The sequence below is a fragment of the Sciurus vulgaris genome (assembly GCF_902686455.1).
Source record: "Sciurus vulgaris genome assembly, chromosome: 12".
NCBI classification, from domain to species: domain Eukaryota; kingdom Metazoa; phylum Chordata; class Mammalia; order Rodentia; family Sciuridae; genus Sciurus; species Sciurus vulgaris.
Window position 1 is genome coordinate 45623630 of NC_136473.1, and position 27679 is coordinate 45651308.

Consider the following 27679-nt stretch of genomic DNA (forward strand, 5'->3'; position numbering starts at 1 on the left):
AGGATTTATCTAGTTCTGCAAAAATAGGGAAATCACTGGAATTTTGATGGTAATACATTGTATCTGTAGATCAACTTGGGTATAATCGACATTTTAACAATATTAAACCTTCTAGCCCATAAATGCAGGAATTTTTTTACCTTTGTTAAGTTTTATTCTTTTTGATGCTGTTATAAAAGGAATTATTTTCTTTTTGTTTCAGACTGTTCACTGCCAGTATATAGAAATGCAACTGATTTTTGCATTATGATTTTGTATCTTGCAACTTTGCTGAATTTATTTATCAGTTCTAACACCATCTTTAAGTTTTTCTAATACAAGATCATGTCAGTTGTGAACAGAGGTAGTTTTCCTTCTTTCTCTATAATTCAAAGATTTTAAATGTCTTTTTCTTGCCTTATTGTTCTGATTTGGAACTTCCAGAACTGTGTTGAATAGAAATGCTTAAAGTACATATCCTATCCTTATTCCTGATCTTTGAGAAGAAAATCTTTCACTCTTTCATCATTGAATATGCCAACTGTTGGGTTTTTAATTTGTGGCTTTTATTATTTTTAAGATAGTTTTCTTTTCTATCCAGTTTATTGAGATGTTTTTAATCACGAAATGGTGTTGAATTTTGTCAAATGCTTTTTCTGCATCAATTGAACTTATGATGTGGTTTTTATTTTGCTAATGTGGCTTATTTATAGATTGATTTTAATATATTTTTTAAAATTTAATATATTGAAGTATCTTTGTACTCTAGGACTAAATTTTACTGTGTTGTGATATTATAATCCTTTTAATATGCTATTGACCTCAGTATGCTGGTATTTTATTGGGGGTTTTAGTATTGGTATTCATAAGGGATGTTTTGTCTATAGGTGTTTCTTGAGATTTTGTTTTAAGCATCTTTAAGCTTTGGTATTTGGAGTATTGTTAACCTTATATAATGAGTTTGAGAGTGTTCCCTCCTCTCCAATTTTTGGGAAGAGTTCAAGAGGAATTGATCTTAATTCATTTTTGAATGTTTGGTAGAATTCACCAGTGAAGCCTGTCCTGGGCTTTTCATTATAGGGAAGTTTTTGATTACTGCTTCAGTCTTCTTAGTCATTGCAGGTCTATTCAGGTTTCATTTTATTTTATTTTTCAAGATTAAGTCTTACTAGGTTGTAAATTTTTAGAAATTTTTCCATTTCTATCTAGGCTATCCAGTTTGTTGACATATAATTACTTACAGTTCTTTTATTTATGTTAAATTGGTTTTAATAACCATTCTTTTATTACTGATTTTAGTAATTTAAGTCTTTTTTTAATCCAATTCAATCAAACTGAAAGTTCTCAATGTAGCAACCTATTGGAATAACCAACTTTTGTTTTCGTTGCTTTTCTTTATTGTTTTCATTGCTTTTCATTACTGTTTTTCTATTTATTTGTGATTACTGCTTTGATCCATTGATCGTTTACAAATGTGTTGTTGAATTTCCTCTTATTTGTGAATTTTCCAGTTGTCCTTCTGCAGTAGATTTCTAGTTTCATTTCAGTGTGTTTGGAAAGGATACTTTATATGAATTCAATCTTTTTTAAAACATGTTAGACCTGTTTTCTGTACTAACATATGGTTTATCCCAGAGGATGTTCAGTGTGCACTTGAGAAAAATAAGTAGTCTGCTGTGGCAGAGTGTTTGTATATGTCATTTGGGTCCAGTTGGTCTGCAATGTTGTTCAAGTCCTCTGTTTCCATATTTACCTTCTTTCTTTTCATCCATGATTGAAAGCAGGATTTTGAAGCTGTGAATTTCTCCCTGCAGTTGTGTGGCTGTTTGCTTCATCTGTTTTGGAGCTCTGATGTTTGCTGTCCATGTCTGTAATTATGATATCTGGTTTAATTGACCCTTTTGTCCTTTTTTGTCTCTTGTAACAATTTGACTTACATTGTGCCTTGTAAGTTAATAGCATAGCCATCCCTGCTTTCTTTGGATTACGATTTGCATGGACTTTTTTCAACCTATGCATGTTCTTAGATGTCAAGGGAATGTCGTAGACAACCTATTGTTAGATCCTGCTCTTTCAATACATTTTGTCAGTCTATCTTTTTATTGGGAGTTTGTTCCATTTACATTTAAAATAATTACTAATAGTGAAGTACTTACTTTTGCTATTTTGTTATTTGTTTTCTATATGTTTTATAGCTTTTTTGTCCCTTGTTTCCTTCAGTACTTCTTTTCCCTTGTGTGTAGTTGATTTTTATAGTGATTGCTTTCTCATTTACTTTCGTGCGTATTTTATAGATATTTTCTTTGTGGTTACCAATGGGAATTGCATATAATATCCCAGAGTTATGATGTTCTATCTTAAATTGATAATAACTTAATTTCAATCACATACAGCTCTACTTTCTCCCTCTCCACACTTTTGTTAATGATGTCACAAAGTGAAGATGAGGATTAGTTATAATTAACTTAATTGATATTTCACATTCATTATGAGTTAAATAGACTCTCGTATGCTGAATTGGCATGCTAACCACATATTTATAGAAAAATGTGGTATAACTGACCCAAAAAATAAACTTTTAGAAAGCACTCTCTTAAAGATTCCTGTTTTCTGCAGCATGATTTTTATATAGTTAATTTTTATTCTGTCAAAATTATTGTTTCAAGTGTTATTCCTTGCCTGATCCACAAAACTCACTTTTCAGAAGCATCTGTCTGAATCTGAACAGGATTTTGCTTTATTCATCTTAATCTGTGGGTTATATTGAGTATAAGCAGGGAGAAAATTTAAATAATGTAAATATTTATATACATTTAAAAAATAAAAACATACATGTGCTTTTAAAATATCCACAAAATATACACACATGTAGTTTATAAATAATAGCCATTTTATGATAATATGTCTTACATTCGTTTAGCACCTTGTACTTATTATAAAATTTTTTCGTGTGCGTCATTGGTTAAGAATGTCACATAATTAACTGTGTAAGCTTCTGGTTACACAATGGTTCCTCACAATTTAGACCTTCTCATTAACAGAATATTGCATCTAAAGCAGAATAAACATAGGAGGTGATAAAATGGAAAAATCACAGTTGTCCTATGATATTTAAGAAAATTGTCTTGTACTAGGTTAGGAAAGAAGAAAAAAGAAAGCATCAATTTATATTCTTTATTTTTCTTGAGAGTTAACTGGATAAAACTATCCTCGAAGCATAATATATCTTTTTGCTAGGTAAATCTGGACTATAAGGACTGTATCATTTCTTTTACCTGAAATTAATTTACATTTCCTTCAGTTTATAAGGAAAAGGATAACTGACATTCTAATTTTGATTTTTGAAAAACTACAGTTGAGAGTATAAGGTAATTCTAATTCAGCAATAATTTTTTTTTTAAACTTTAGGATTTGTTAACTACTGGGAAAAGAACAAGGATCTTATTGTGATAGAGCAGCATAAACAAACTCTGTTCTCCTTGAGTATATATATATATATATATATATGGTGTATTTAGAATTTTAGAAGGATTCGATTTATTGAATATGCATTTAGGACAAGATTTGCCTGTTCAGTTTTGGTTTCTCTGACATGCTATTCTGATGTGAGTGTAGGATTTTTGAAATTTTTATATGCAATGAGCTATTTTTAAATCTTTTTCAAATGCCATATTATGCATCATATGGTCTCTATGTGGCATAGAGCCGTGTTTTTATAGCTCTTCTGGTTAAAAATTTTTGTCTTAAGTCATGTTACGCTTGCCTTGTATGTGCTTTAAAGTTGTATTATGTATATCTCACCTCATCAGAAAACTGCCAGTTCTTTTTGCTGGAGGCAAGAGAAAGAATTTCATACCCATTAATTTAATTGCTCTATGCCAAAACACCCAGTTTTCTGTTTTATTCATTAATCTGTAAATAACATCTTAATATTTTCCTATTAGTTGAATTTTAGCCAAATGTCAGGATATTGCTATTTTACATTTTTCATCTTATTTGTGTATTCGACTTGATTTTTTGTTGTTTGAACTTCACACCTTTTCCTATTTGTTCAATCATTCCATCTTTAATAGCATTAAGAAGGTGTTTCATATTCTCTTTTTCAGTGACTGTTTTTGTTTGTCTCAGGAAATGTCATTGGCAACATAACTTTATCTCTTTGGTAATTATTAGTCCCCCAAATTATAAAGATTCTTCTGATTATAAACCAGATTTAATCTGATAAATATCACCGCAAGGGCTTCCAAGGCTAAGTGCACAGCATATAGTGAAAAGATACTGCAAGAGAACTCAGGAAATCTTAGGTTAACTTTTAGTTTTGTTCAGAACTCCTCATGAACCTTGAGCCTTTGTGATTATAAATTGAGGAAGTCATACCTCCTTGAGGCAGTTTTGTGAGGGTCACCTGAACTAAGGCATATGGGAGGGAATCTTTTGTGAACTGCAAAAAATTAGGCAGTTATTATTATTATTACTAAGGCTTTTTCCATTATAGATGAATATTTGAATTGTGCATGACCAGCATTGTACCAGCGGTGAAACTGGCGAAGACTAGTTTTTAAGATATGTGAGAAGGTGGAAAATGTGGTGAATTTGCCCAGTCGTTTAGCGCTAGGGAAAGACAGTTTTGGCAGAGTAATTATTTTTTCCATCCTCAAATATACTGTCTCCCTTTCCATAGAAACTATGCGAGGCAAGACGTCATATGTTTAAAATCTTTGAACTTAAAAAGAAAAAAGGAAAAAGAAAGAAATCACACCTTCAAAACAAATAAACAAAGTTTGGCCCATAGGCTTTTGAATCTAACATTTCACTGTCCTGCCGATTCTAAGCATTTTGAGACCTCCGTGAGCGAGGCCCATGATCTCACCGAGACTTTGGCTCCCTGTATCTCATACCATGCACCTTAGGAAGTTCTTGGATCTGAGGTAGATGTGATCACTTTTGTCACTTTTCCCAGTACAGCCCCAGTGCTGTGGCTTATTGTCTCTACTGATAAAGCGAAACGAGAGAATGGGGAATTCATTAGGCTCTGTGAGGCTGACTCCAGAGAAGCAAGGCCCATTTGGAATGTGACTTGTTGACCTGATCCTATCAATTTATATTCTACCATACAGAGAGAATATTCTTTTTAGTGTTTATGACTATGTCTAAGTGTCTTAAACTTGCAATCCTCTTTTTCTTTTTCTTATTGTGTAATTGAACGAACATTTATTGAATATTCACTGAGTCACAGCCTACATGCCAACAGAGAATCAATAAACAACAAGAGCGGGTGCCTCTGTTCTTGAAAAGCTCACAAATGACTGGGGTAAGGACCCGTAAGAAAATCATTGCAACATGATGAATAAAGAGCTAAAGATGCTTTTGGCTATAAATCGTGGAATCAGATTTTGGGATTAATTAGTTCAGAAACTGAACAATGTCATCAAGGACCCAGGCTATTTTCCTTTTGCCATTTTCAGTGTGACCTGTGATAATTCCTTACAACTAATAAAACATTTTCAGAAGATTGTAAGAGAATATTTCAGACTTCACTGGCTATAACTGGAGCCTTAAACAAATAGTTGGCAAATGGAATGGGACTTCTGTGTAGGGTTGGGCCAGTCCAGAATTGCCCTTGGGGTGAAGACCACCCTTCCTGATGCTGTGTATATGAGGTGGACAATCAAAATCAAGGCTTGGCTAGCAAAGGAGAATGGAGAAACGAATTTTGGAGAAAAACATCTGTAAGAGTATAGAGGGAAGGAGTGACCAAGGGGTATGGTTTAGATATGAGATATCCCCAAAAGCTCATGTGCGAGACAATGCAAGTAAGTTTAGAGGTAAAGTGATGGGGTTATGACACCCTAAACCTAATCAGTATATTAATCCACCAATAGGAATTAACTGGGTGGTATAGGCAGATAGGCTGTGGCTGGAGGAGGTGGGTTATCGGGGTTGTGCCTTTTGGGTATATATTTTGTTCTTGGTGAGCACACTCTCTCTCTGCTTCCTGGTACCCTGTCCTCAGTTGCTTTCCTCTACCACATCCTTCTTCCATGATGTTTGGCCTCACCTCGGGCCCCAAGGAAAGGCTGTCTATGGACTGAAACCTCTGAAATCATGAACTTCAAAATAAACATTTTCTCCTTTAAAATTGTTCTTATCAGGTCTTTTGGTCACATCAATGAAAAAGTTGACTGAAACACCAATACTGAGAACGGAATTGAGATAGTCCTGAAGAAAATGAAATCAGTTGAGGATTTTAAGAAACCTGCAGTCCTAACCCTGACTCTCAGAAATGCTATTAAAAATTGCAAACGTTGGCAAGCATGTTGAAAAAAATAACTCTCATTGACTGTTTTTGGAACGCAGACCTGCAGAGCTATTATAGAGATCAATATGGGTTCCTCAAAAAACTAAAAAGAGAGTTACCATGCGACCTAGCATTCTCTCTTCTGAACATATCTAAAGAAATGAGATCAGCATACCAAAAAAGATATGTGTATAGCTAAGATATGAAATCAACTTAAATGCCCATTGATGAATGGGTAAAGAAAATGTGATATGGATACACAGTGGAATATTATTTGGCCATGAAGAATAAAGCCCTACCAGTTTTAGCAAAAATGAATTAAACTGGAGGACTTTATGTTATGTGAAAATAAGCCAGATACAGAGACAAGTACTGCATGTTCTCTCAAGTGTGAAAGTATTAAAAACATTCATATATAGAAATACCGATTAAGAAATATAGAAAACTGATTAAGGAAAGTTGGAAAGTTTTCTTTGGGGTGTGAGTTATGGGAGGTTGGATTTTGTTAGTGTATGCTATATGCAGGTGTTGATATATATACACAGAATCAATAGGTACAATTAATACATGCTAATCAAGTAGTGAAAACAAGAAAAAAACAACATAAGAAAATTGACAGTCCTTTTGTCAGTGTCTTGCCAGTCTTTTTGGAAGCCTGACATTCATTCTCAAAAGTAGATTTCTTAGGTCATTCCTATGTTGCCATCACTTCCCCAAATCTTCTATGTTTTTAACAGTCTTTTCTTTATAATTTTTATTTTTAAAGACTGCATTTTGATTCATCATACATAAATTGCGTCCATCTTCTTGTTGCTGTGGTTGGACATGATGGAGATCCACACCATTCATGTAACATTCATGTTCATAGGTTAATGATGTCTGTCTCATTCCACCATCTTTCATACCCCCCTCCCTCTCTGTCTGGAAGGTCAAATTGGCTCAGTTTTAGAACCTTGATCAATATTTTCTCTTGTTGAGTGGCTTAGATGTGTTATTCCCTTTCATTTATCATCAAAAACTGCTTTTGAAAAGCCTAATGATAATGTTTTTTCCCTTACAAATGAATTGGTCTTTTTGCCTAAATAACCAAAGAATTTTTTTTTTTTTAATTAAAGTTCAGCAGTTGTGTTAGAATGTGTTTTCATGTTACCCCATTCTGGTTGAAATTTCCCAGGTACATAAGGTGTCTTTTCAATATACTCTCAATATTTCTTTCAGAAGAGCATTGTCTCAAATTATAATTTTAGAAGTCCTCTCTATTGTGTAGTTTTGTTTTCCTTCTTGGGGACTCTTAACACGTGTGTTAGATCTTCTTGGCTTATTTGTTCTCTTGAATATTTTTTAAGTTTTTTCCATTACTTTGCAGTTTTCACATCTTCTACTTATTTAAAGAGATTATCCATTATGTTTATTCATTCCTGTGTTCCTTCTAGTTTACTCTTCATTTCCAAAATGAATTTTTCTTTCGTTTCTCCTTTGTGCATGTCTTTTGCTTCTCTTTAAAACTTGTTTTATGTACTAATCACCCAATTTGTGGATTTTGATGATTCTAACTTGTTTTTTATCCATTGCTTTTTTAACCTTGTTTTAATTCATTTAAAAAGGTTACTAGGGACTGGGGGTTGAGTTCAGTGGTAGAGCACAGTGGCCTGAGCAAAGCCCTGGGTTCAATCCCAGCATTTCAAAAAAAAAAAACACATTGCATTAAAATTTGCATGCATGTCTTCTTGATGTGTTTTTATTTTCTGTAAGGATGTTTTTCTACTCCTTATTCTCTCTTTCTCTCTGTTTTTATTCCTTGTAATAACTCCACATAGAAATTGACCGTTGGGTTTTTTTTTTTTTTTTTTTTTTTTATGTTGCTCATTATTAAGAGAAATGTTTTCCTGCTTTTTTAGGGGAGAGCTGTGAGCAAGGACAGCATTACTAGTTTCACATTCTCAAGATCTTTTTTCATTTCACAGTGATGGAGAACATACCCTTGCTGCTCTTTCCCTCTCCTCTTTTTTTTTTTCTTTTCTTTTTGAGGTGCTGGGGATTAACCCAGGGCCTCATACTACCAAGGCAAGCACTCTACCAACAGAACTATATCCCCAGCCCCCTTTTTCTTTAATCTGTACTTTCTTATTCTTTCATCCAGTGTTTCTACTCTGCTTAATTTAGATACAGTTACCAGTCATTTCTCCTAAGTGCAAATGTTGTAGCTCTTAGTTTTCATGGGACTCAGCTACTGCTTCAAAGACTGACAATTGCAGCTGCACCACAATCCTCCTGGAATTGGGGTCTTGTCCATTCATCAGGATCTGAAAGGCCCATTTTCAACTCTGCTGCTGTTCCTGAGCTTTATGGTGAGAACTGAATGGCTATTTGAGGTTCTCTGCCTTTCAAGGTCTTTGCAAATCATCTCTCTGCCTTCATTCTGCAGTTGGTGGTTTGTCCCAGTTTGCTTTATTTTGGGGTCAGTGTGGATATCTTGTCACCTCATGTTACTGTATGTGTGGTTTTTTATTTTTAATACTCATTGCTGTTATTATAGGAAGATTCAGAAACTTTGTCTTTCCAGAATTCCTCGAGTTCTTGAAAAACAAAGAATCTGTACTTTTGCGACTGACCTATGTATAAGGTGGTCACAGGTGACATCACTTAGAGAAGTCGAGCTGTAGGGCTATGTGTTTGAAGTCCCCTGAAATTTTGGAAGAAAGCCATTGTTTTTTATTTGGAAAATAAAAAACGTACACATAAATAAAGTTACATATATATAACTTCCTTTGAACCAAGTTTGTGGTTAGCACTCACATAATGGTAATACAGTAGAGGGACTTTGGGATCAGATCTGGATTCGAGTCCCACTTCTGTCACTTATGGCATATTAGTGAATTCCTCTAAGGTTTTCCTCATCTATAATATGGGTAATTAGGAGTTGAAAGGTAATTAGGATCGCCCTTTCAGGGTAATTAGGATTAAAGGGTAATTAGGACTAAATTATGTTGTATATTTGAAGATTAATAAATTCATGTCTTTAATTTATGATTTGATTACAAACCTAATGCATAGAAGCTTGACAAGGTGACAGTGCAGACTGTAGTTAAAATGTTTTTTTGTGTGTTACATAAGAAGCTTTATTTGTAGAATTCTGGAAAAAAAATAGCAATTAAGTATTTTCCAAATAATTCTGTGAGTACATCAGAACTTGGAAGTATGTTGTATTAGAAGTTGTATTTAAATTTGGCATTGAGCATTAAGCACCAATATTACTCACATCTGTTCCCACAGCAATCAGGAGAGGTAGGGAAGGTTGCTTTGCACATTACCTGGCTTGTGTCCTACCTTCACTATTCACTGGAAGCTTGGTTTGGCTTGTGATGCCTGTAGTGAAAGCTTCCTTTTATAGCAGTGAGTTTGCAATCAAATTTGACAAATGTTAATTGAGCATGTACTGACAACTAGAAGCTGGCATAGTCACTAGGCATACAATGATGAACAAGACAAAGAATCCCTGCCTCCTAGAAGTTACAGTTCAAGGTCAAAAGCAAATGATTAAGCCGCAGCTACATAGAGCGATCATTTCTATAAGACAGAAGAATCCATATTGTAGGAGGAGCTGCTTGAGGTTTAGGAGATTTGAGGTTTAGGAGAGAGTCTCAGAAAAAATGATTCCTTAGTTGATAACTGAGGATGTGTAGGAATTCCCAAACCAAGAGGAAGGAAGTCAAAACGGAATGTGCAAAGGTATGGAGACAAGTGAAAGCAGCAGGTTTGAGGGCATGAAACCTGGAGGACTAATGCACAAAGCAGTGTTCCCAAGATTGGCTCAAGTTCAGGCTCACCAAGAGAGCTTTACAAAGGCTCGTTTTTATAAGCCCCGCCCAGACTTCATGAATCACATTCTCAGGGGATGAGTCCCAGGGTTGTGACTATAGGTCATGTGAGGAGCCACTGGGTGAGGGTGTATGGGGCCATTAGAGAGGGGCCATCAGGGTGGGAAGGTGAAGCTGGAGACCTAAGCCAGGGCGTAGCATGAAGGGCGTGTAAACCGTGTGTGGAGTTTGAATTTTGTCCTAAGGGCTGGGGACACTGTGGGAGAATTTGGGGACATGGGGATGGAAAATAAAGTTAATGGTTCATAAAGATCTCTAAGTTGAGTAAGACACAGTTCCTGCAATCTAATTTATAAAGTTCAACATCTGTGAAATCTCAAAAAATCAAAAATGGAAATATTGATACCTACTTTGCATGGTGATGCTGAGGCTTAACTGGGCTAATTTATGTGAAGTACATACTACATGCATGACATACAGCTGAGATTCAAAAGATGCTAATTTTTCTATTATTTAAGAAAGTCATTGGGCCAAATAATTGGACTTTAGAGACTGTCTCCTATATAGTCTCAGAGGATATGGAGATTTCTGTTCAAACATCTGTTTTCAAGGTCCTCTGACAAATTCTTTTCCTTTTCCCACACTGGGACACCAGGACAGAGCCCATGCTTACCACATTCCCTCATTCTTTTACAATCATTGTTTCAAGATTACAATCATTATGCCAATGACTTCCAAATCCATATTTCCAGTCAACTTTACTTTTCTGAGCTCCAAACCCATTTTTCCCACTAACTCCTGGACATGTCTTTTTAAATGTCTGTGATCACTTCATTCAAATTAGGTCTTCTCTTCCCAAACTTCACCCTTCCCCACCCCCCAAAAACAAAACAAAACTCTGTTTTTCCAACATGGACACTACTGGGTCATCCTAGAAACATGGGAATAGTCAATCACTTGTTATCTTCTCCCATGAATCCTCCCCAATCCACACCCTTCTCTGCAGACTTCATTCACCCCACTCCTCCACTCTGTCACCAGCCTGTCATCTGGACTTGTGAAATAGCCTATGACTTCGTCTCCCAACCCCAACTTTGCATCCATAATCCTGAGAGATTTCCTAGGGTACAAGATTAATACCTCTCATACTTAAGCCTCTTCTGTGACTTTCAAATGAACTCTGAACTCCACCGAGCCTTTATAAAATCCTTGAAGAAATCACTTCTTCAGTCTCATTTTCTCCCAAGCTCCCTTTCTTATTTTAGGCTGCAACCATTCTGAACTGGGCAGGGGTTGGGGTGGGGATCTGTGTCATATGAAAAGTCATCCACCCAGAATCGCCTTCACATGGATAGCACCCTGTCCTGCAGGCTTTAACTGGCAGACATCCTCTTGGGGAGGCAGTCCTTGGATCTTCACAAGAGCTGAAATCCCCTCGTGTGTATTCATAATACCTTCATCTGCTCCCCTCAAGTACTACTCATTATACTTGAGATTTCTCAATACCCATCTTCATCCGTTATACCCAACTGGGTGGCAAAAGAGTACACATGTACAGTATCCACATTACTGATGAGTTCTTGCTAAAATTTATTTGTAACCCCCAAACTAATATGCAAGGCATTTTCACAGTTGTTCTCTGACCTGCACAGAAAGTTGAAAAGTTGGTGCCATCTGATGTGCACGTTCCCAGCATGAACAGGACAATGTTTTGCCCTCTTGTTTCAGTGCTTATACTGTAAAAGTATCCATTCTGGTCTATGAGCCACGTTTTTCATACTTTCCTACATTTTGTTAGTTATTTCACTGCTTAAAAATGGTCTAGTACTGAAGTGGTGCCTAGGGTTCTTTATGTTGTCATTGATTTTAACCCTGGGTTTGAACCCAGGACTTCCAACGTGCTAGGCAAGCACTTCCTCACTGGGCTACATCACTAGGCTAGCCTAGGGCTTTTCCTTTATTTATTTATTTATTTTTTTTGGTGCTGGGGGATTGAACCCAGCACCTTGTGCTTACAAGGCAAGCACTCTACCAACTGAACTATCTCCCCAGCCCCCTGCTTAGGGCTTTTAAAAATTTTTTTATTTTTAGGTATAAATGACAGTAGAGTATATTTTGACATATTACACTTACATGGAGTATTACTTATTCTAATTAGGATTCCCTTTTTGTGGTTTTGTGGAATTTCACTGGTTGTGACGTCTTTCATGTGCCTTATAGAGAAAATTTGTGTGTTAGATAAGCTTCCTTGCATGAGTTTACCATGAGTCCAATGTTAATGATTTAAGAATATATATGAAAGGAGGTATCTTTGAACAGAACCATGTAAAAACAAGATTATATATTCACAAAATGATGAAAATACTGTGTCCAGAGGCTTGTAAGAACCCGACCCTCTGTTACCCCTAACAGCAGTGATTCAATATTGGCTCATTCAGTGTTTGCAGTGATTTTATAAAACCAAACTACTTTATTTTATTAACTTCTATGTCCTTAGTAGCTCACATAGTGACTCTCATAAAATGAATATTCAAACTGAATTTTGTGTGTATGTTATATGTTGTATATATATTCATACATGTGTATTCGTATTACATATATGCACATATACTTTACTCAGACCTACACAGAGATTATATATGATATAAAAATGAATTGAGCTGAATTTGTCTTTCATCCCAAAGGTGTACCTCACAGCTTTTTTACTTTACTTTGTGCTTTTGGAAAAATAGTTTAAATATCGGTTGTTTTTTGATACCATCTTTGTTTTTATTTTTGTCTAGGATGCTGGAGAAATGGTTCGTTCCTTTGTTGGTGGTTTGGAACTCGTTGTCAATTTACTGAAATCGGATAACAAAGAAGTTTTGGCGAGTGTATGTGCAGCTATTACCAATATAGCAAAAGATCAAGAAAACTTAGCTGTTATTACAGATCATGGGGTTGTTCCTTTATTGTCCAAACTGGCAAATACAGTAAGTAGCACATCTTTTTATTTTAAATATTTATTTTCAGATTGTGGTGTAGTGAGTTTAAAGTTCAGAGACCTGAATTCACATTTAATATTCACCACTTATGAAGTATGAAATTTTCTTCAACTCACTTAATTTTTATGAAACCTAGGTGTGCAAAAGTGTATTTTCAATAATAAAATGTTAATATGCAAGATCCTGGTAGAAAAGAGACTTTTTAATTTGTCACTGGCAAGCAAAGTGGTGGCAAATAGCAGTGCTACTATGTAAGTGTTAACTATTCACTGCCACTATCATCATTTTTATTATTCATGCCAACATTAGAAATTGAATGGCACCTCTCTCCACTTAGCCAGCTTGGACTGATAGCATTTGTAAGCTGGAAGATGTTGGCAACCAATGCATTGTTTACCTAGAGCTGTGCCAGATGGAATAGGCAGCCTTGAGAGACAATGACTTCACCATAACCAGAGGTATTCAAGCATAGCCTGGACTACCAGTTGGCAGAAAAGTCATAGAGCAGAAATTCAAACATTGGAAGAATACCTGGTGTAGGATACTTTGAGTTCCTAAGAGCATCTGCCAGATTGTTAAGTTTATCAAGTGGTTGCCTGAATCAGGAGAACATTATAATTAAACAGAAGCTATGTCCAATTCAGTTATATTTTACCTGCACAAGGTAATTACATACAAAAAGGATCTAATGTGCACAAAGAATACAGAAAGAAAAATGGAAGACCCCGTGTATGTCATCATATTTGTTGCATTGTCTTCACCCTTTTGGGGTCCAAGGTGTATTAACAAGATGTAAAAATATTCCTAAAATGAAGAAGCAGAATTAATCTCGTTATCCCAGATACCTGGGGTATTCCTTGACGAATATCCAATTTTCTATAAATATTTTTATTATTAAGAAACTTGCTGATGTGACTTTTTTTGTTGGGTGGAAACTTACCCACAAGGAAATCAAGCCCTGAGCAAATAACTGATGTCAGGTCCTTGTCTCACCTTTGAGAGCACTGAGAACATCCAGTTCATCAGAACTGAACCTTGATCCATTTGTTTGACCCACCACAATACTTGTTCCTTCAAAACACCACCTAAGTAGCCAACTAGTGCGTTTAGTTTCTAGACTCATTGCATTTTAGTGCAAAAATGCAATGAGTCTAGAAACTCATTGCATTTTAGTGGCCATAAGCATAAAGTGCATAAATGCGATCACACAGGATGATTCAAATGCACATTTCTTAAATTGTTTTCCTTTGTGCAGAATAACGATAATTTGAGGCGTCATCTGGCAGAGGCTGTTTCACGTTGCTGTATGTGGGGCAGAAACAGAGTGGCCTTTGGTGAGCACAGAGCAGTAGCTCCATTGGTACGCTACCTGAAGTCAAATGACACCAATGTGCATCGAGCAACAGCTCAGGCCTTGTACCAACTCTCAGAAGATGCGGACAACTGCATCACCATGCATGAGAATGGCGCAGTAAAGGTACAGTTGAAAGACTTCACAGTTTAGTCCAAGTGTGGTAAACACGGGCTGGAAAGAAGTTTAAGGGGCATTAAGGTTTTAGTAAAAGGAATGTTTGGATGCACAAAAGTGCCTCCTTGTTGGATCATGGCTATATTTGAGCCATGTGTTATCATGGTTGATGCTGCAGAAAAGTTGTATGAAGACAGGATTTTTCTAAATCAAAGCATATGAATATACTTCATAAAACAATGAATCATTCTATAATTTGAGTTAAGTAAAATGTATAGAACATGAACAATCGTTAGCATTAATAATTCTTTTTGATATTTTGTTTGTTTAGCAGGTATATAATAAATGATAGGCACATCAAGAGACACCAGCTAAACAGCAAAAAGAAATGACAGAAACTCTTGTTAGACTAAGGCTTAAGTCTTTACCATAACAACAAAGTATTAATGCAAAGATAGTGTTTTGTTTTAAATCTATGTGTCAGATTTTTTTTTTTTTTTTTGCCTTTAACCAACTTACAGTTAGAAGAATTTCTGCATGTAGGTTTTAATGAACCTACACATTGAAAACTACCCAGAATATATTGGTGGCAATAAATACAAAACTACTTACATGACCAGCTTACATGCATTAGGAAAAACTGATTAAAATATTAAAATATTAATAGCTGTCTCCTTGTACAATATAGTTTTACTCTTTATTACCTTAATTTGGCACCGATGACAACCAGATGCATTTATACTTTGAAATGTATGCCCCAAGTTGATCTTTCAGATAAGATTTAAGATTTCCAGTTAATCATCTCTAGTCAAATCTAGATATGCTAAATATGAAACATCTAAGACAAAGAATGCTCTTAAAATGCCAATTAGTAATTTTTAGCAATTTTAATTCATCCTTCAAACTTATTATAACTAAAAGATGTGATGTTAATTTTTCTGAAATAAAACCCAAATTACATTTAAATTTATCATTCTTTCCATTATAAATCTGTTTTTATGACATATAAGTTAGGTTTATGTACTTTGTCAAGCAAAAATCTGGCATAAAAAGCACCTTTTAAACTAAATAGCAATTTTAAAAAGTAAATTATAAAAAACATGGGAATGTTACTAAAAAGTAATGAAAATATCACTTCTAAATGACTGTTTGCACTTCAAAAAGAAGAGATTTCTAATTTAAAATCATACATTCTGTTATTGAACATGATTTGTACAATCTAAGATGCAGTAAGCATGCAGCCTTTACAAAACAGAAGCTGGAAAAGTTGAATAGCCTGGTAAAGTGTCTGACAAATAGCATACACTTAGACAATTCCCAATTAGTTTAAGAAGAGAATTTCTAGACTGCTCAGAAGATTTTCAGATTTCAAAAGGTTTACATAAGGTCATTAGGTTCAGTTGGCATAGATGCCAGGTATCCATGCAACTCTCAAGGATTTCTTCTAATGCAAATCAACACATAATCCAGAATCCCTTTTGTGTATAGTGTTCAAACTGTGTTCACCCTCCTACACAACTTATTTCATTAGAAAAGGAAGGAAATAAGAATGATGGGGGCGTGGAGACAGAAAAGAGAGAGCAAGGAAGGTTGCTTCTGTTGTGCTGCAGAGCCTGACCCAGGTCAGCTTTGGTTATCATGCGGTTCATCCTAACTAGTGTTGTGTTATTTCTACAGGAGGATAACTGTAAACAATAGGACTTTTTTTTTTTTTTTTTTTTTTGGTAAGTCCTGCAATAATGATACAGAGGCAGGCCTTACTGTGAGGCATTATCAGCTCAAATGTACATTGTGGAGGTGACCTGTCCCCTTTTTTCCGCAACCTGCCCCAAACCCCAGACCTCATAGAACCATGCTTCCCTTCTCTGGTTGTCTTTAAGAGGAAAAAGAAAATGTGGATGTGGTATACTGGGATTGATAGAATAAACAGGATTTTTTAGTTGCTTGGATATGGGGAATAAATGAAAGAGTAGAGAACAAATAACTCCAAACTTCAGGCTAAATGAAGAAGAATCCATTATACAATAATGCAAGAAAAATGTATTGCAATTTAGGGTGATTTATTTACCTACAGTGAATATGTCTCAGATGTGCAATTACTAACATTTCTGAATGCATATGATTCGTCCACTCTTGGCAAATTCCCGGCTGTTTCTGTTCCTAATTGATACTGCCCCTCTCTATTCAAATGCTTATTGTGTTATTTTCCATTCCTGAAAACTTGTCATTTGCAATGACAAATGTTGACAGAATCTTTCACAATTACCAGGCTCTGTCAGTCACCCATCACCCTGTTCATAAGTAATTCATTCTAGGATTAGTGCCTTTGTCCTACAGTTTCCTCAATAGTAACAGCTGATGTTTTGCAGTGTATCTCTTATGACTACTGATGTTTATGCTGTAGTAACAGTGGAGCAGGCTTGACTGGCTGCAATACCACAAGTACAGTTTCTCATATGTTCAATTTGAATGGCCCATTTGAATTTTAGGTATAGAGCAGGGATGTTGGGTAGAAATGCCATGTGAGCTCTGTACATAATATTAAACTTTCTAGTAGTCATAATTTAAGAAAACATAAAAAGAAGTGGATGAAATTAGTAATATATTTTATTTAGCTCAATGTATCCAAAATAATTATTTCAACATGTAATCAATATAAAATTACTAAAAATGTTTATTTTTTTGGTATTAAGTCTTCAAAATCCAATTTGTGTTTTATAGTACATCTATTTTGGACTGGCCATGTTTCAAAATAATTAATTAGTAGCTAGTGGTTCCTTTACCAGACAATGCCAATTTAGAGACAAGGAGATGGGGGACATTTGGAAACCATTAGCCAAGAGGTACAAAACCATGCAAGAGGGTGGATAAGATGTTTTTGGCAGAGGTTAGAGAAGCCTGGGGAATGTCTACATTTTCACTGTGGGGGCATGTAAACTAGGAAGAAGAGCTGTCAAAGTAAACTTGAGAAGTTAACAGGTTAACCAGGAGTTCTAGAAGCCAAAGAAAGAGTGCATTTCAAAAGGTTGTGTTTAAACACTGTCGAGAGGTCAATAAAGATTTCCTGATTCAATTATGTTGAAAAATAATCCTGTGTCAGAGCCTTCCCAGTAAGAATCTCCTCTAAATGGACCAATCAGTCCCCTCTCTGCTCTGGTAAATACAATACTATAGGAAATTTTCACTGGCTCCTCTCTGTGATTTTTACACAGATCTGCTCAAAAGTATCAGCCCAGGGACTTACTTCATTACAAAATTTTGTGAATGTGGATACAGAGTTGTTGAAAACTATATTGAAAATATGGGAAGTCTAAGAGATATATCAGTTATTTACTAATTATAACAAACCTATAACTCAGGAGAGTAATCTAAGGAGGAAAAGAAGTTGTAGGAAAATTTGAGCAAACAAAAGCTCTTTCCTAAAGCAGAAAAAGTGATCAAATAGAGATGATGAGCACCCATGAAAAGGCATTAAGCTCCTTTCCCCATGGTGACATTGGATTTGTTTTTGCAAATGTCTATACCAGGCAAGTGAAAGCTCGTTCCAGCTATAACTTTCTGAAAGGCAGGAAATTGAAAAGATTGCCGAAAATACAATTAGAAGTCTGCCCAGCACTGGCAGAGAGAGAGAAGTGCAATTCAATTTGGGTAGAGTCAACAGGGCTGTCTTGGGCTGCATCCCAGACTCAGTACAGGTAGTGACCAGAGAGTCAGGAATAAGAATCCAGAACCTGCCCCACAGTTTTTGAAGGCTAACAGAAGAAAAAAAAAAAAAAAAAAAATACCACTAATGTTGGCGAGTCAAGGGAGTGGATTTTAGAGACTGAGGTCACCTGGGAATTCTCAGTATCTGTATACTTAATATTTTACCTAAATATATTTTCTGTTAATGTGACTTTGCAATTCTAAGTCCTTTTCTCCCATTTCATATGTTTACTAGGGTTCTGCGGATAGTTTACTCAGTGATGATATGCTACTAAATAACTTAGGTAGGACAAAGAGGTGTCAGTGAATGTACACTGTTTACAGGCTAAGGCCTCAGAATTTTTCTGATTGGCTTTTTTCTCTTATGTCTCCTTTAAATTTTTCATGTTTATTTATATGTCTCCTTGAAAGTGAGAAAGAAATTTATGGAGGTATCCAGTAAGTTAGATTATTGCTGTGTTTAACTTTTTATACATATATCAAATGTTTTCCTCATTTAATTTTTAAACTTTAAGAAATCTTATTTGCCTTATTAAGGGATAATTAACATATACACCCACATATTTGAGGTATACAGTTTGATAAGTTTTCTCTCTCTCACATACACACACACACAAACCCACCATTACTGAATGAAGATAATGATTCCCTTATGTTTCCTGGCACCCCTTGGGAGTTCCCCTTTCTTGTCCTTCTCTGTTGGGTAACCATTGATTTGCTTTCTGTCAATTTGGATTAGTCTGCAACTTCTAGAACTTAATGTAAATGGGTATATACAGTATGTACTTGGTTTTTCATTTGATTTCTTCAACTAAGCTTATTTTCATTTTCTTCCTTATACGGATATATCACCATTTATTTATCTTTTCACTCAGAACATTTGAATTATTTCCATTTTGGGGTTACTACAAACAAAGCTGGTGTGAACATTCATATAGGATTCTTCATGTGGACAGTTGTTTCCTTTGTCTTAGGGGAGTGTCTCGTAGTAAGTGGCTGGATCACATGGCATGTGTATGTTTAACTTTTTAAGAAATTTCCCAACTGTTTTCCAAAGTGATTGTGCTATTTTATATCTGCATTAGCAGTATGTGAGTGCCTCCTGTCTAGGACTTGGTATGGTCTTTCTTTATTTTAGGCATCTTAAAAGATCTGGAATGGTAACTCAAGATTTCAATTTCACTTTTTCTAATCTGATTAATGAAGTAGAGCATCTTTTTATGTGTTTATATGCCAACTGTATAACTCTTTTGGTAGAGTGTTCAAAGTTTCTGACCATTTTTAAATTTTTTTTTCTTATCGAGTACTGAGAGTTCTGTGTATATTTTTATACAAGTTCTTTACCAGATGTGTAATTTGCAAATATTTTCTCTCTTAGCAAGTCTTTTCATTCTCTTACCTGTATCTTTTGAAGAACAAAAGTTCTTAATGTTGATGAAGTTTGATTTATGTATTTTTAAAAATGGATCATTCTTTTGGTGCCATATCCAAAATATATTTTCCTAACACATGGTTACAAGGATTTTTATTTTTTCTTCTGGAAGTTTCATAATTTTTGGTCTTACACATAGGTCTGCGATCTATTTGAGTAAGCATTTATTTATGATACTGAAGTTCATTTGGGGAGGTATTAGCATCTTTTTTTTTTTTTTAAATCACCTTTTCTCTTTGACTTTCTTTTGCGACTAAAAAATGAATGTCTATTTATTTACTGTAGATTCATAATAAAACTTAAAATAAGGTAGTGTACGTTTCCCTGACTACTACTTTTCATTATTCTTTTATGTTTTTAAGTTGTTTTGGCCATTCTATTCCCCTTATTTTTCCATAGAAATTTTAAAATCAGTTTACCAACTTTTCCAGGAAATGTTTCCTGGGATTTTGGTTGGAATAGCATTGAATCTACATTTTGGAGGAAAATCAACATCTTAACAGTATTGAGGCTTCTGATCCATGAGCAAGAAATATCTCCGTCAATTCAGAGAGAATTAAAAAAAAAAACTCTCAGCAATATTGTATAAGTTCTAGCATAAAGATCTTTCAATTTGATCAAATTTATCTTATGTATATTTAATATTTTTTATGTTATTATAAGTGGTATTTTTAAATTTTTATTTTGTTTGTTTTTAGTACTATTAAATGGAAGCAGAATTGATTTTATATGTTACTCTTGTATCCTCCAGCCTTGCTAAACTCACTTATTGGTTTTAATAAGTTTTTACAGATTACATCAGATTTTCAACATAGACCAGGGACTGGGAAACTTTTCTCTAAAAGTCCATAGATAGTAAATGTTTTAAGTTTTATGTAGCACATACAGTCTGTGTTGTAGATTCTTCGGGTCATTGTTACTGTGTTGTCATTTGTTTTAGGCAGCTTTTTCATGGCTGTGACTAAAGGACCAGACCAGAACAACTGTAGAGGAGGATGAGTTTATTTTGGGCCTCATCATTTCCAAGGTCTCAATTCATGAACAGCAGGCTACACATTCCTTGGGGCTCAAGGTGAGGCAGAGCATCATGGCAGAAGAGTGTGGTGGAAGAAACCAGTTCACATGATGATCAGCGAGCACAGAGAAAGATTCCACACTCCAGATACAAAATACATACCCCATAGCCCCACTGCCAATGAACCACTTCCTCCAGCCACACCCCACCTTCCTCCAGTTAACACTCAGTTAATCCCATCAGGGATTAATTCACTGATAAGGTTAGGGCTGTAGCCCAACCATTTCTCCTCCAAACCTTCTTGCATTATCTCACATGTGAGCTTTAGGGGGACACCTCACATTCAAACGATAACATCATTGTAAATATTTACAACCATAAAAATGTAAAAACTGTTGTTCATTTTGTAAGCCATACACAAATATCATAGTTGGGCACCCTCTCACATGGACAGTATGCTATTTGTGATTAAATAGAAAATGAAAAACAGCATATCAAAATTTCTGGGATGCAACCAAAATAGCATTAAAGGGAAATTTCTAGCACTAAATACCTGTATTAGGAAATAATATGCTAGGAAATAACTTTTTGCTGGCACCTATATTAGGTATCTAATATTAGGAAATAATATAAGTACTTAGGTATCTTCGTAGGTACTTCTTTTCCAAACTGGATCTTTTTAGTTACTTTTCTTGACTGATTGCATTGTCTGGAACATGCTGTACAATATTGAAAAGAAGTAGGAAAAGTCAATACATTTATCTTATTTCTTATAATGGGGGGATGCACTCAGTCTTTTGATGTCAGCTATAGTGTGTGTGTGTGTGTGTGTGTGTGTGTGTGTGTGTGTGGCCTTTATCAGGGTGGGAAGTTGCCTTCTATTTCTACTTTGATGAGAATTTTATCAGGAATTGGTGTGGGATTTTGCCAAACGTGTTTTCATGTTTATTGAGATTATTTTGTGTTTGTTTTCATGTTGATGTTGAGTTTATTATTGTGAGTTACATTGATTGACTTTCCAATGTTAAACTAACGTAGCATTCTTTAGATAAACCCACTTGACTCTGGGGTCTTATTCTTTTTATATGCTATTGAATTCAATTTGCTCAAAAACTGTTCAGAATTTTACATCTGTGTTCATGGTGGATATTGGCTTCTAGTATTCTTTTCTTGCAATGACTTGTTTGCCTATGAGGGTAATGCTGGATTCAGGGACTAAGTTGGGAATTATTCCTTCCTCTTTAACTTTATGAAAGAGTTTTATAGTACTGTTATTATTTCCTCTTTAAATATATGGTAGAATTCACAAATAAATCTAACTGGACATGAAGTTTTCAGTGTTAGGTGTTAAGTTACAAATCCAATATCTTTAGTCAGTGTAGGCCTATATAAGTTAGTTATTTCTTCTTGAATGACCTTTGGTACTTTGGGTCTTTCAAGGAATTAGTTCAGTTCATCAAAGTTGTCAAATGTATTGGCATAAAGTTGTTCATAGTCATTTCTTATCCTTTTATCATATGTAGAAACCATAGTTATACCTTCATTCCTGATATTTGTAAATCTTCTCTTCCCTTTATTCCTAACCTAAGAGAAGACAAAATTTCTGGCTAGAACTTTATGAGCCTCTAGCTAAACCAAATTTTGGTTTCGTTCAATGTTCTCTATTGTTTTTCTGGTTTTAATTTCATTGATTTCCAATGTGATCTTTATTATTACTTTTCCTTCTACTTTAGGATTTCATTTGCTCTTTGCCTAGTTTCTTAAAGTGGAAACTAAGAATTATTTGGCACTTTTTTCTTTTCTAATACAGATACTCAGTTCTAGAAATCTTCTTCTAATGCTGTTCCAGTTGTATCCCAGAAATTTTGATATGCTGTGTTTCATTTTTATTCAGGTAAAAATATTTTCTAATTTCCTTTTCAATTTCTCTTATGACTAATGGATTATCAAGAAATTTATCATTCCAGATTTGAGGATTTTCCAGTGGCTCTTCTGTTAGTGATTTATAATTTAATTCCATTAAAGCCAGAGACATGTGTTACTTAAATATTTTTTAAAATTTTTTCAAGACTTGTATGACCCAGAATATGGTTTACTTGTTAAAGTTCCATGAAAAGAATGAGTGTTTTCAATGAAAAGAGTGAGATTATGATATTGTTGGGCCAGGTGTTCTATTAAGTTCAAGAAGTTCAAGTTAATATTAATGTTGTTCCTCTACTCTACATTTTTGATTACCTACTTGTTTTATTAGTTATTGTGGATTTTTCAGTTTCTTCTTGCAGTTCTTATCAGTCTTTTCCTTTATGTATTTTTAAACTCTTTTACTAGGTGCATACATGCTTAGCTTAGAAATATTGTATTCTCTCAATGACTTCTGAAACAAAGAACATAATCAAAGACAAAAATAATTATTTCATAACTTTATGCATTGTGTATATATACCATGTATTTCATAACTTTATGAAATAATTATTTTTGTCTTTGATTATATTCTTTGGAAATCTTTTTCTGTTACTAATATAGATATTCCTATTTTATTTGGGGTTTGTATTGACATTGTAAATTATACAGAATTTTCATCCTTTTACTCCATTTGTATTTTTTTTTTTTTTTTGGTATAAATGGACTTTACTGAAGTCAGTGCCTCTGCACTGAGATAGAATATTGTATTTACATGAGCACAAGTTGTAACATTTCACAACTTCTAAAAGGAATGTCAGTAATTACAATCATTGTGCATACCATGGTTGTGATTTATGTTGTTTTATTTAAAATGGTTATTTGTAGGAGCATGAAATTGGGGCTTGCTTTTCTTTATTTAAATCACAATCTCTACCTTTATTAGGAGGGGAGTATTTACATTATTCACATTTAATGTCATATTAAGATTGTTGGCTTTAAAAAATATACCATGGTATTTTTTGCTTTCTATTTTTCCCATCTGTTCTTTCTATTCCTCCTTTTCTGATCTTTCTTGGATTAATTGAACATTTATTATTCTACCTTAACTCCTTTGTTTGATTCTTAGTTACAAGTCTTTTTTGCAATTTTAATGGTTTCTTTACAGTCTATATTATTCATGTTTAATTCAGTACAGTGAGCCTTCAAGTTATTTTATGCGTATAAACATGCATTAAGATATACAACAGTGTGTTTCCATATCTACCTTCCTGACTTTTGTGCTATCACTGTCATACATTTGACTCATATGAATGTTATAAATGCCACAATACATTGTTCTTGTTTTAGGCTGTAAACAGAGATTTTTAAATTTAACAAATTTAAATAAACAGAAAAAAGATCTTACCTATGTAAATGCTATTTCCAGTGCTATTTATTCCATCTGTAAATGCAGATTTTCATCTGATATTATATTCCTTCCACCTAAAGGACTTTTAACTTTTCTTATGGTGCAGTAGTGTGTATGATGAATTATTTCAGCTTTTATATGTCTAAAAAAACTTTATTTTGTCTTTAAAAATTTTTTTTTGATTCATTGTACACAAATGGAGTACATCTTTCATTTCTCTGGTTGTACACAATGTAGAGTCACACCATTTGTGTAATCATACATGTACATAGGGTAATGATGTCTGTCTCATTCCACCACCTTTCCTTCCCCAGCCCCCTCCCCACCCTTGTTTCCCTCTACACAATCCATTCTTCCCTAAACCCTCCCTTTTATGTATCATCATCTACTTTTCAGAGAAAACATTCAGCCTTTGGTATTTTGGGATTGGTTTATTTCACATAGCATGATATTCTCCAACTCCATCCATTTACCTGCAAATGACATAATTTTAATCTTCTTTATCGCTGAGTAATATTGCATTGTGTATATATACCACAGTTTCTTTATCCATTCATCTATCGAAGGGCACCTAGGTTGGTAACACAATCTAGCTATTGTGAATTGAGCTGCTATAAACATTAATGTGGCTGCATCACTGTAGTATGCTGATTTTATTTTGCCTTTGTTTTTGAAAAATATTTTTGCTAGGTATAGAATTTTATGTCATTTTCTTTTTCCTTTCAGAACTTTAGATGTGGTTCTCCATTTTATTCTCACACTGTTTTCATGAAAACTCTTAATAAACCTTATGTCTGTCCACCTGTATGTCATGTCTTTCTTCAACACCTTTTTTTTTATTGTAAACAAATGGGATACATGTTGTTTCTCTGCTTGTACATGGCATAAAGGCATACCATTTGTGTAATCACAAATTTACATAGGGTATTCTTGTTGATTCATTCTGTTATTTTTTCCCTTCCCCCCTCCCCTCCCACCCCCCTTTTCCCTCTATACAGACCTTCCTTCCTCCATTCTTGCCCCGCTCCCTAACCCTAACTCTAACCCTAACATTAACCCCTCCCTCCCCCCATTATGTGTCCTCATCCACTTATTAGTGATATCATTCGTCCTTTGGTTTTTTGAGATTGGCTTATCTCACTTAGCATGATATTCTCCAATTTCATCCATTTGCCTGCAAATGCCATCATTTTATCATTCTTTATGGCTGAGTAATATTCCGTTGTATATATATATACCACAGTTTCTTTATCCATTCATCAATTGAAGGACATCTAGGTTGGTTCCATAGTCTGGCTATTGTGAATTGAGCAGCTATGAACATTGATGTGGCTGTATCTCTGTAGTATGCTGATTTTAGGTCCTTTGGGTATAGGCCAAGGAGTGGGATAGCTGGGTCAAATGGTGGTTCCATTCCAAGTTTTCTAAGGAATCTCCACACTGCTTTCCAGAGTGGCTGCACTAATTTGCAGCCCCACAGCAATGTATGAGTGTACCTTTTTCCCCACATCCTCGCCAACACCTGTTGTTGCTTGTATGCTTGATAATCGCCATTCTAATTGGGGTGAGATGAAATCTTAGGGTAGTTTTGATTTGCATTTCTTTTATTACTAGAGATGTTGAACATTTTTCCATATGTTTGTTGATTGCTTGTAGATCTTCTTCTGTGAAGTGTCTATTCATTTCCTTAGCCCATTTGTCGATTGGATTATTTGCATTCTTGGTGTAGAGTTTTTTGAGTTCTTTATACATTCTGGAGATTAGTGCTCTATCTGAAGTATGATTGGCAAAGATTTTCTCCCACTCTGTAGGCTCTTTCTTCGCATTGCTGATAGTTTCCTTTGCTGAGAGAAAGCTCTTCAGTTTGAATCTATCCCAGTTATTGATTCTTGCTTTTATTTCTTGTGCTATGGGAGTCCTGTTGAGGAAGTCTGGTCCTAAGCCGACATGTTGAAGATCTGGACCTACTTTTTCTTCTATAATCTCCAGGGTCTCTGGTCTGATTCCGAGGTCCTTAATCCATTTTGAGTTTAGTTTCGTGCATGGTAAGAGATATGGGTTTAGTTTCATTCTGTTGCATATGGATTTCCAGTTTTCCCAGCACCATTTGTTGAAGAAGCTATCTTTTCTCCATTGCATATTTTTGGCCCCTTTGTCTAGTATGAGAAGATTGTATTTATTTGGGTTTGTGTCCGTGTCCTCTATTCTGTACCATTGATCTACCTGTCTATTTTGGTACCAATACCCTGCTGTTTTTGTTACTATTGCTTTGTAGTAGAGTTGAAGATTTGGTATTGCGATACCCCTGTTTCACTCTTCCTGCTAAGGATTGCTTTAGCTATTCTAGGTTTCTTATTCTTCCAGATGAATTTCATAATTGCTTGCTCTATTTCTGTAAGGTACGTCATTGGGATTTTAATTGGAATTGCATTGAATCTGTATAGCACTTTAGGTAGTATGGCCATTTTGACAATATTAATTCTTCCTATCCAAGAACATGGGAGATCTTTCCATCTTCTAAGGTTTTCTTTAATTTCTTTCTTTGGTGTACTGTAGTCCTCATTGTAGAGGTCTTTCACCTCTTTTGTGAGATTGATTCCCAAGTATTTTAATTTTTTCGAGGCTATTGTGAATGGGGGAGTTTTCCTGATTGTTCTTTCCAAAGATTCATCACTTACGTATAAAAATGCATTAGATTTATGTGCATTGATCTTATATCCCACTACTTTACTGAATTCACTTATGAGTTCTAAAAGTTTTCTGGTGGAATTTCCTGGTTCCTCTAAGTATATCATCATATCATCAGCAAATAGGGATAGTTTGAGTTCTTCTTTTCCTATTTGTATCCCTTTAATTTCTTTGGTTTGTCTAATTGCTCTGGCTAGAGTTTCAAGGATGATGTTGAATAGAAGTGTTGAAAGAGGGCATCCCTGCCTTGTTCCAGTTTTTAGGGGGAATGCTTTCAGTTTTTCACCATTTAGAATGATATTAGCCATGGGCTTAGCATAAATGGCCTTTACAATGTTAAGGAATGTTCCCACTATCCCTATTTTTTCTAGTGTTTTGAGCATGAAGGGGTGCTGTATTTTATCAAATGGTTTTTCTGCATCTATTGAAATAACCATGTGATTCTTGACTTTAGTCTATTGATTTGGTGAATTACATTTATTGATTTCCTGATGTTGAACCAACCTTGCCTCCCTGGGATGAAACCCACTTGATCGTGGTGCACTATCTTTTTAATATGTTTTTGTATGCGATTTGCTAAAATTTTGGTGAGAATTTTTGCGTCGATCTTCATTAAGGATATTGGTCTGAAATTTTCTTTCTTCAATGTGTCTCTGTGTGGTTTAGGTATCAGTGTGATATTGGCTTGATAGCATGAGTTTGGGAGGGTTCCCTCCTCTTCTATTTTATGGAATACTTTGAGAAGTATTGGAATGAGCTCTTCTTTAAAGGTTTTGTAGAACTCGGCTGAGAACCCATCTGGTCCCGGACTTTTCTTTGTTGGTAGGCTTTTGATGACCTCTTCTATTTCATTACTTGAAATTGGTCTATTTAAATTGTGTATGTCCTCCTCGTTCAGTTCAGTTTAGGCAATTCATATGTCTCTAGAAACCTGTTGATGTCTTCGAAATTTTCTATTTTGTTGGAGTATAGATTTTCAAAA

At 34.8% G+C, this 27679-nt stretch overlaps 1 protein-coding gene across 5 annotated transcripts in view; it reads left to right on the forward strand.

The window, feature by feature from the left end:
• ODAD2 (outer dynein arm docking complex subunit 2) overlaps positions 1-27679 on the forward strand; it is a 176317-nt gene that overhangs the window by 100671 nt on the left and 47967 nt on the right. For 4 of the 5 annotated variants that reach the window (XM_079106903.1, XM_079106904.1, XM_079106905.1 and 1 more), the window contains 2 exons: positions 12879-13067; positions 14335-14556. In XM_079106903.1, the coding sequence (XP_078963029.1) occupies positions 12879-13067; positions 14335-14556 (411 nt within the window). Of the gene's footprint in view, positions 1-12878; positions 13068-14334; positions 14557-27679 lie in introns of those variants that run through there. The other variant, XR_013758247.1, reaches the window with a different exon arrangement.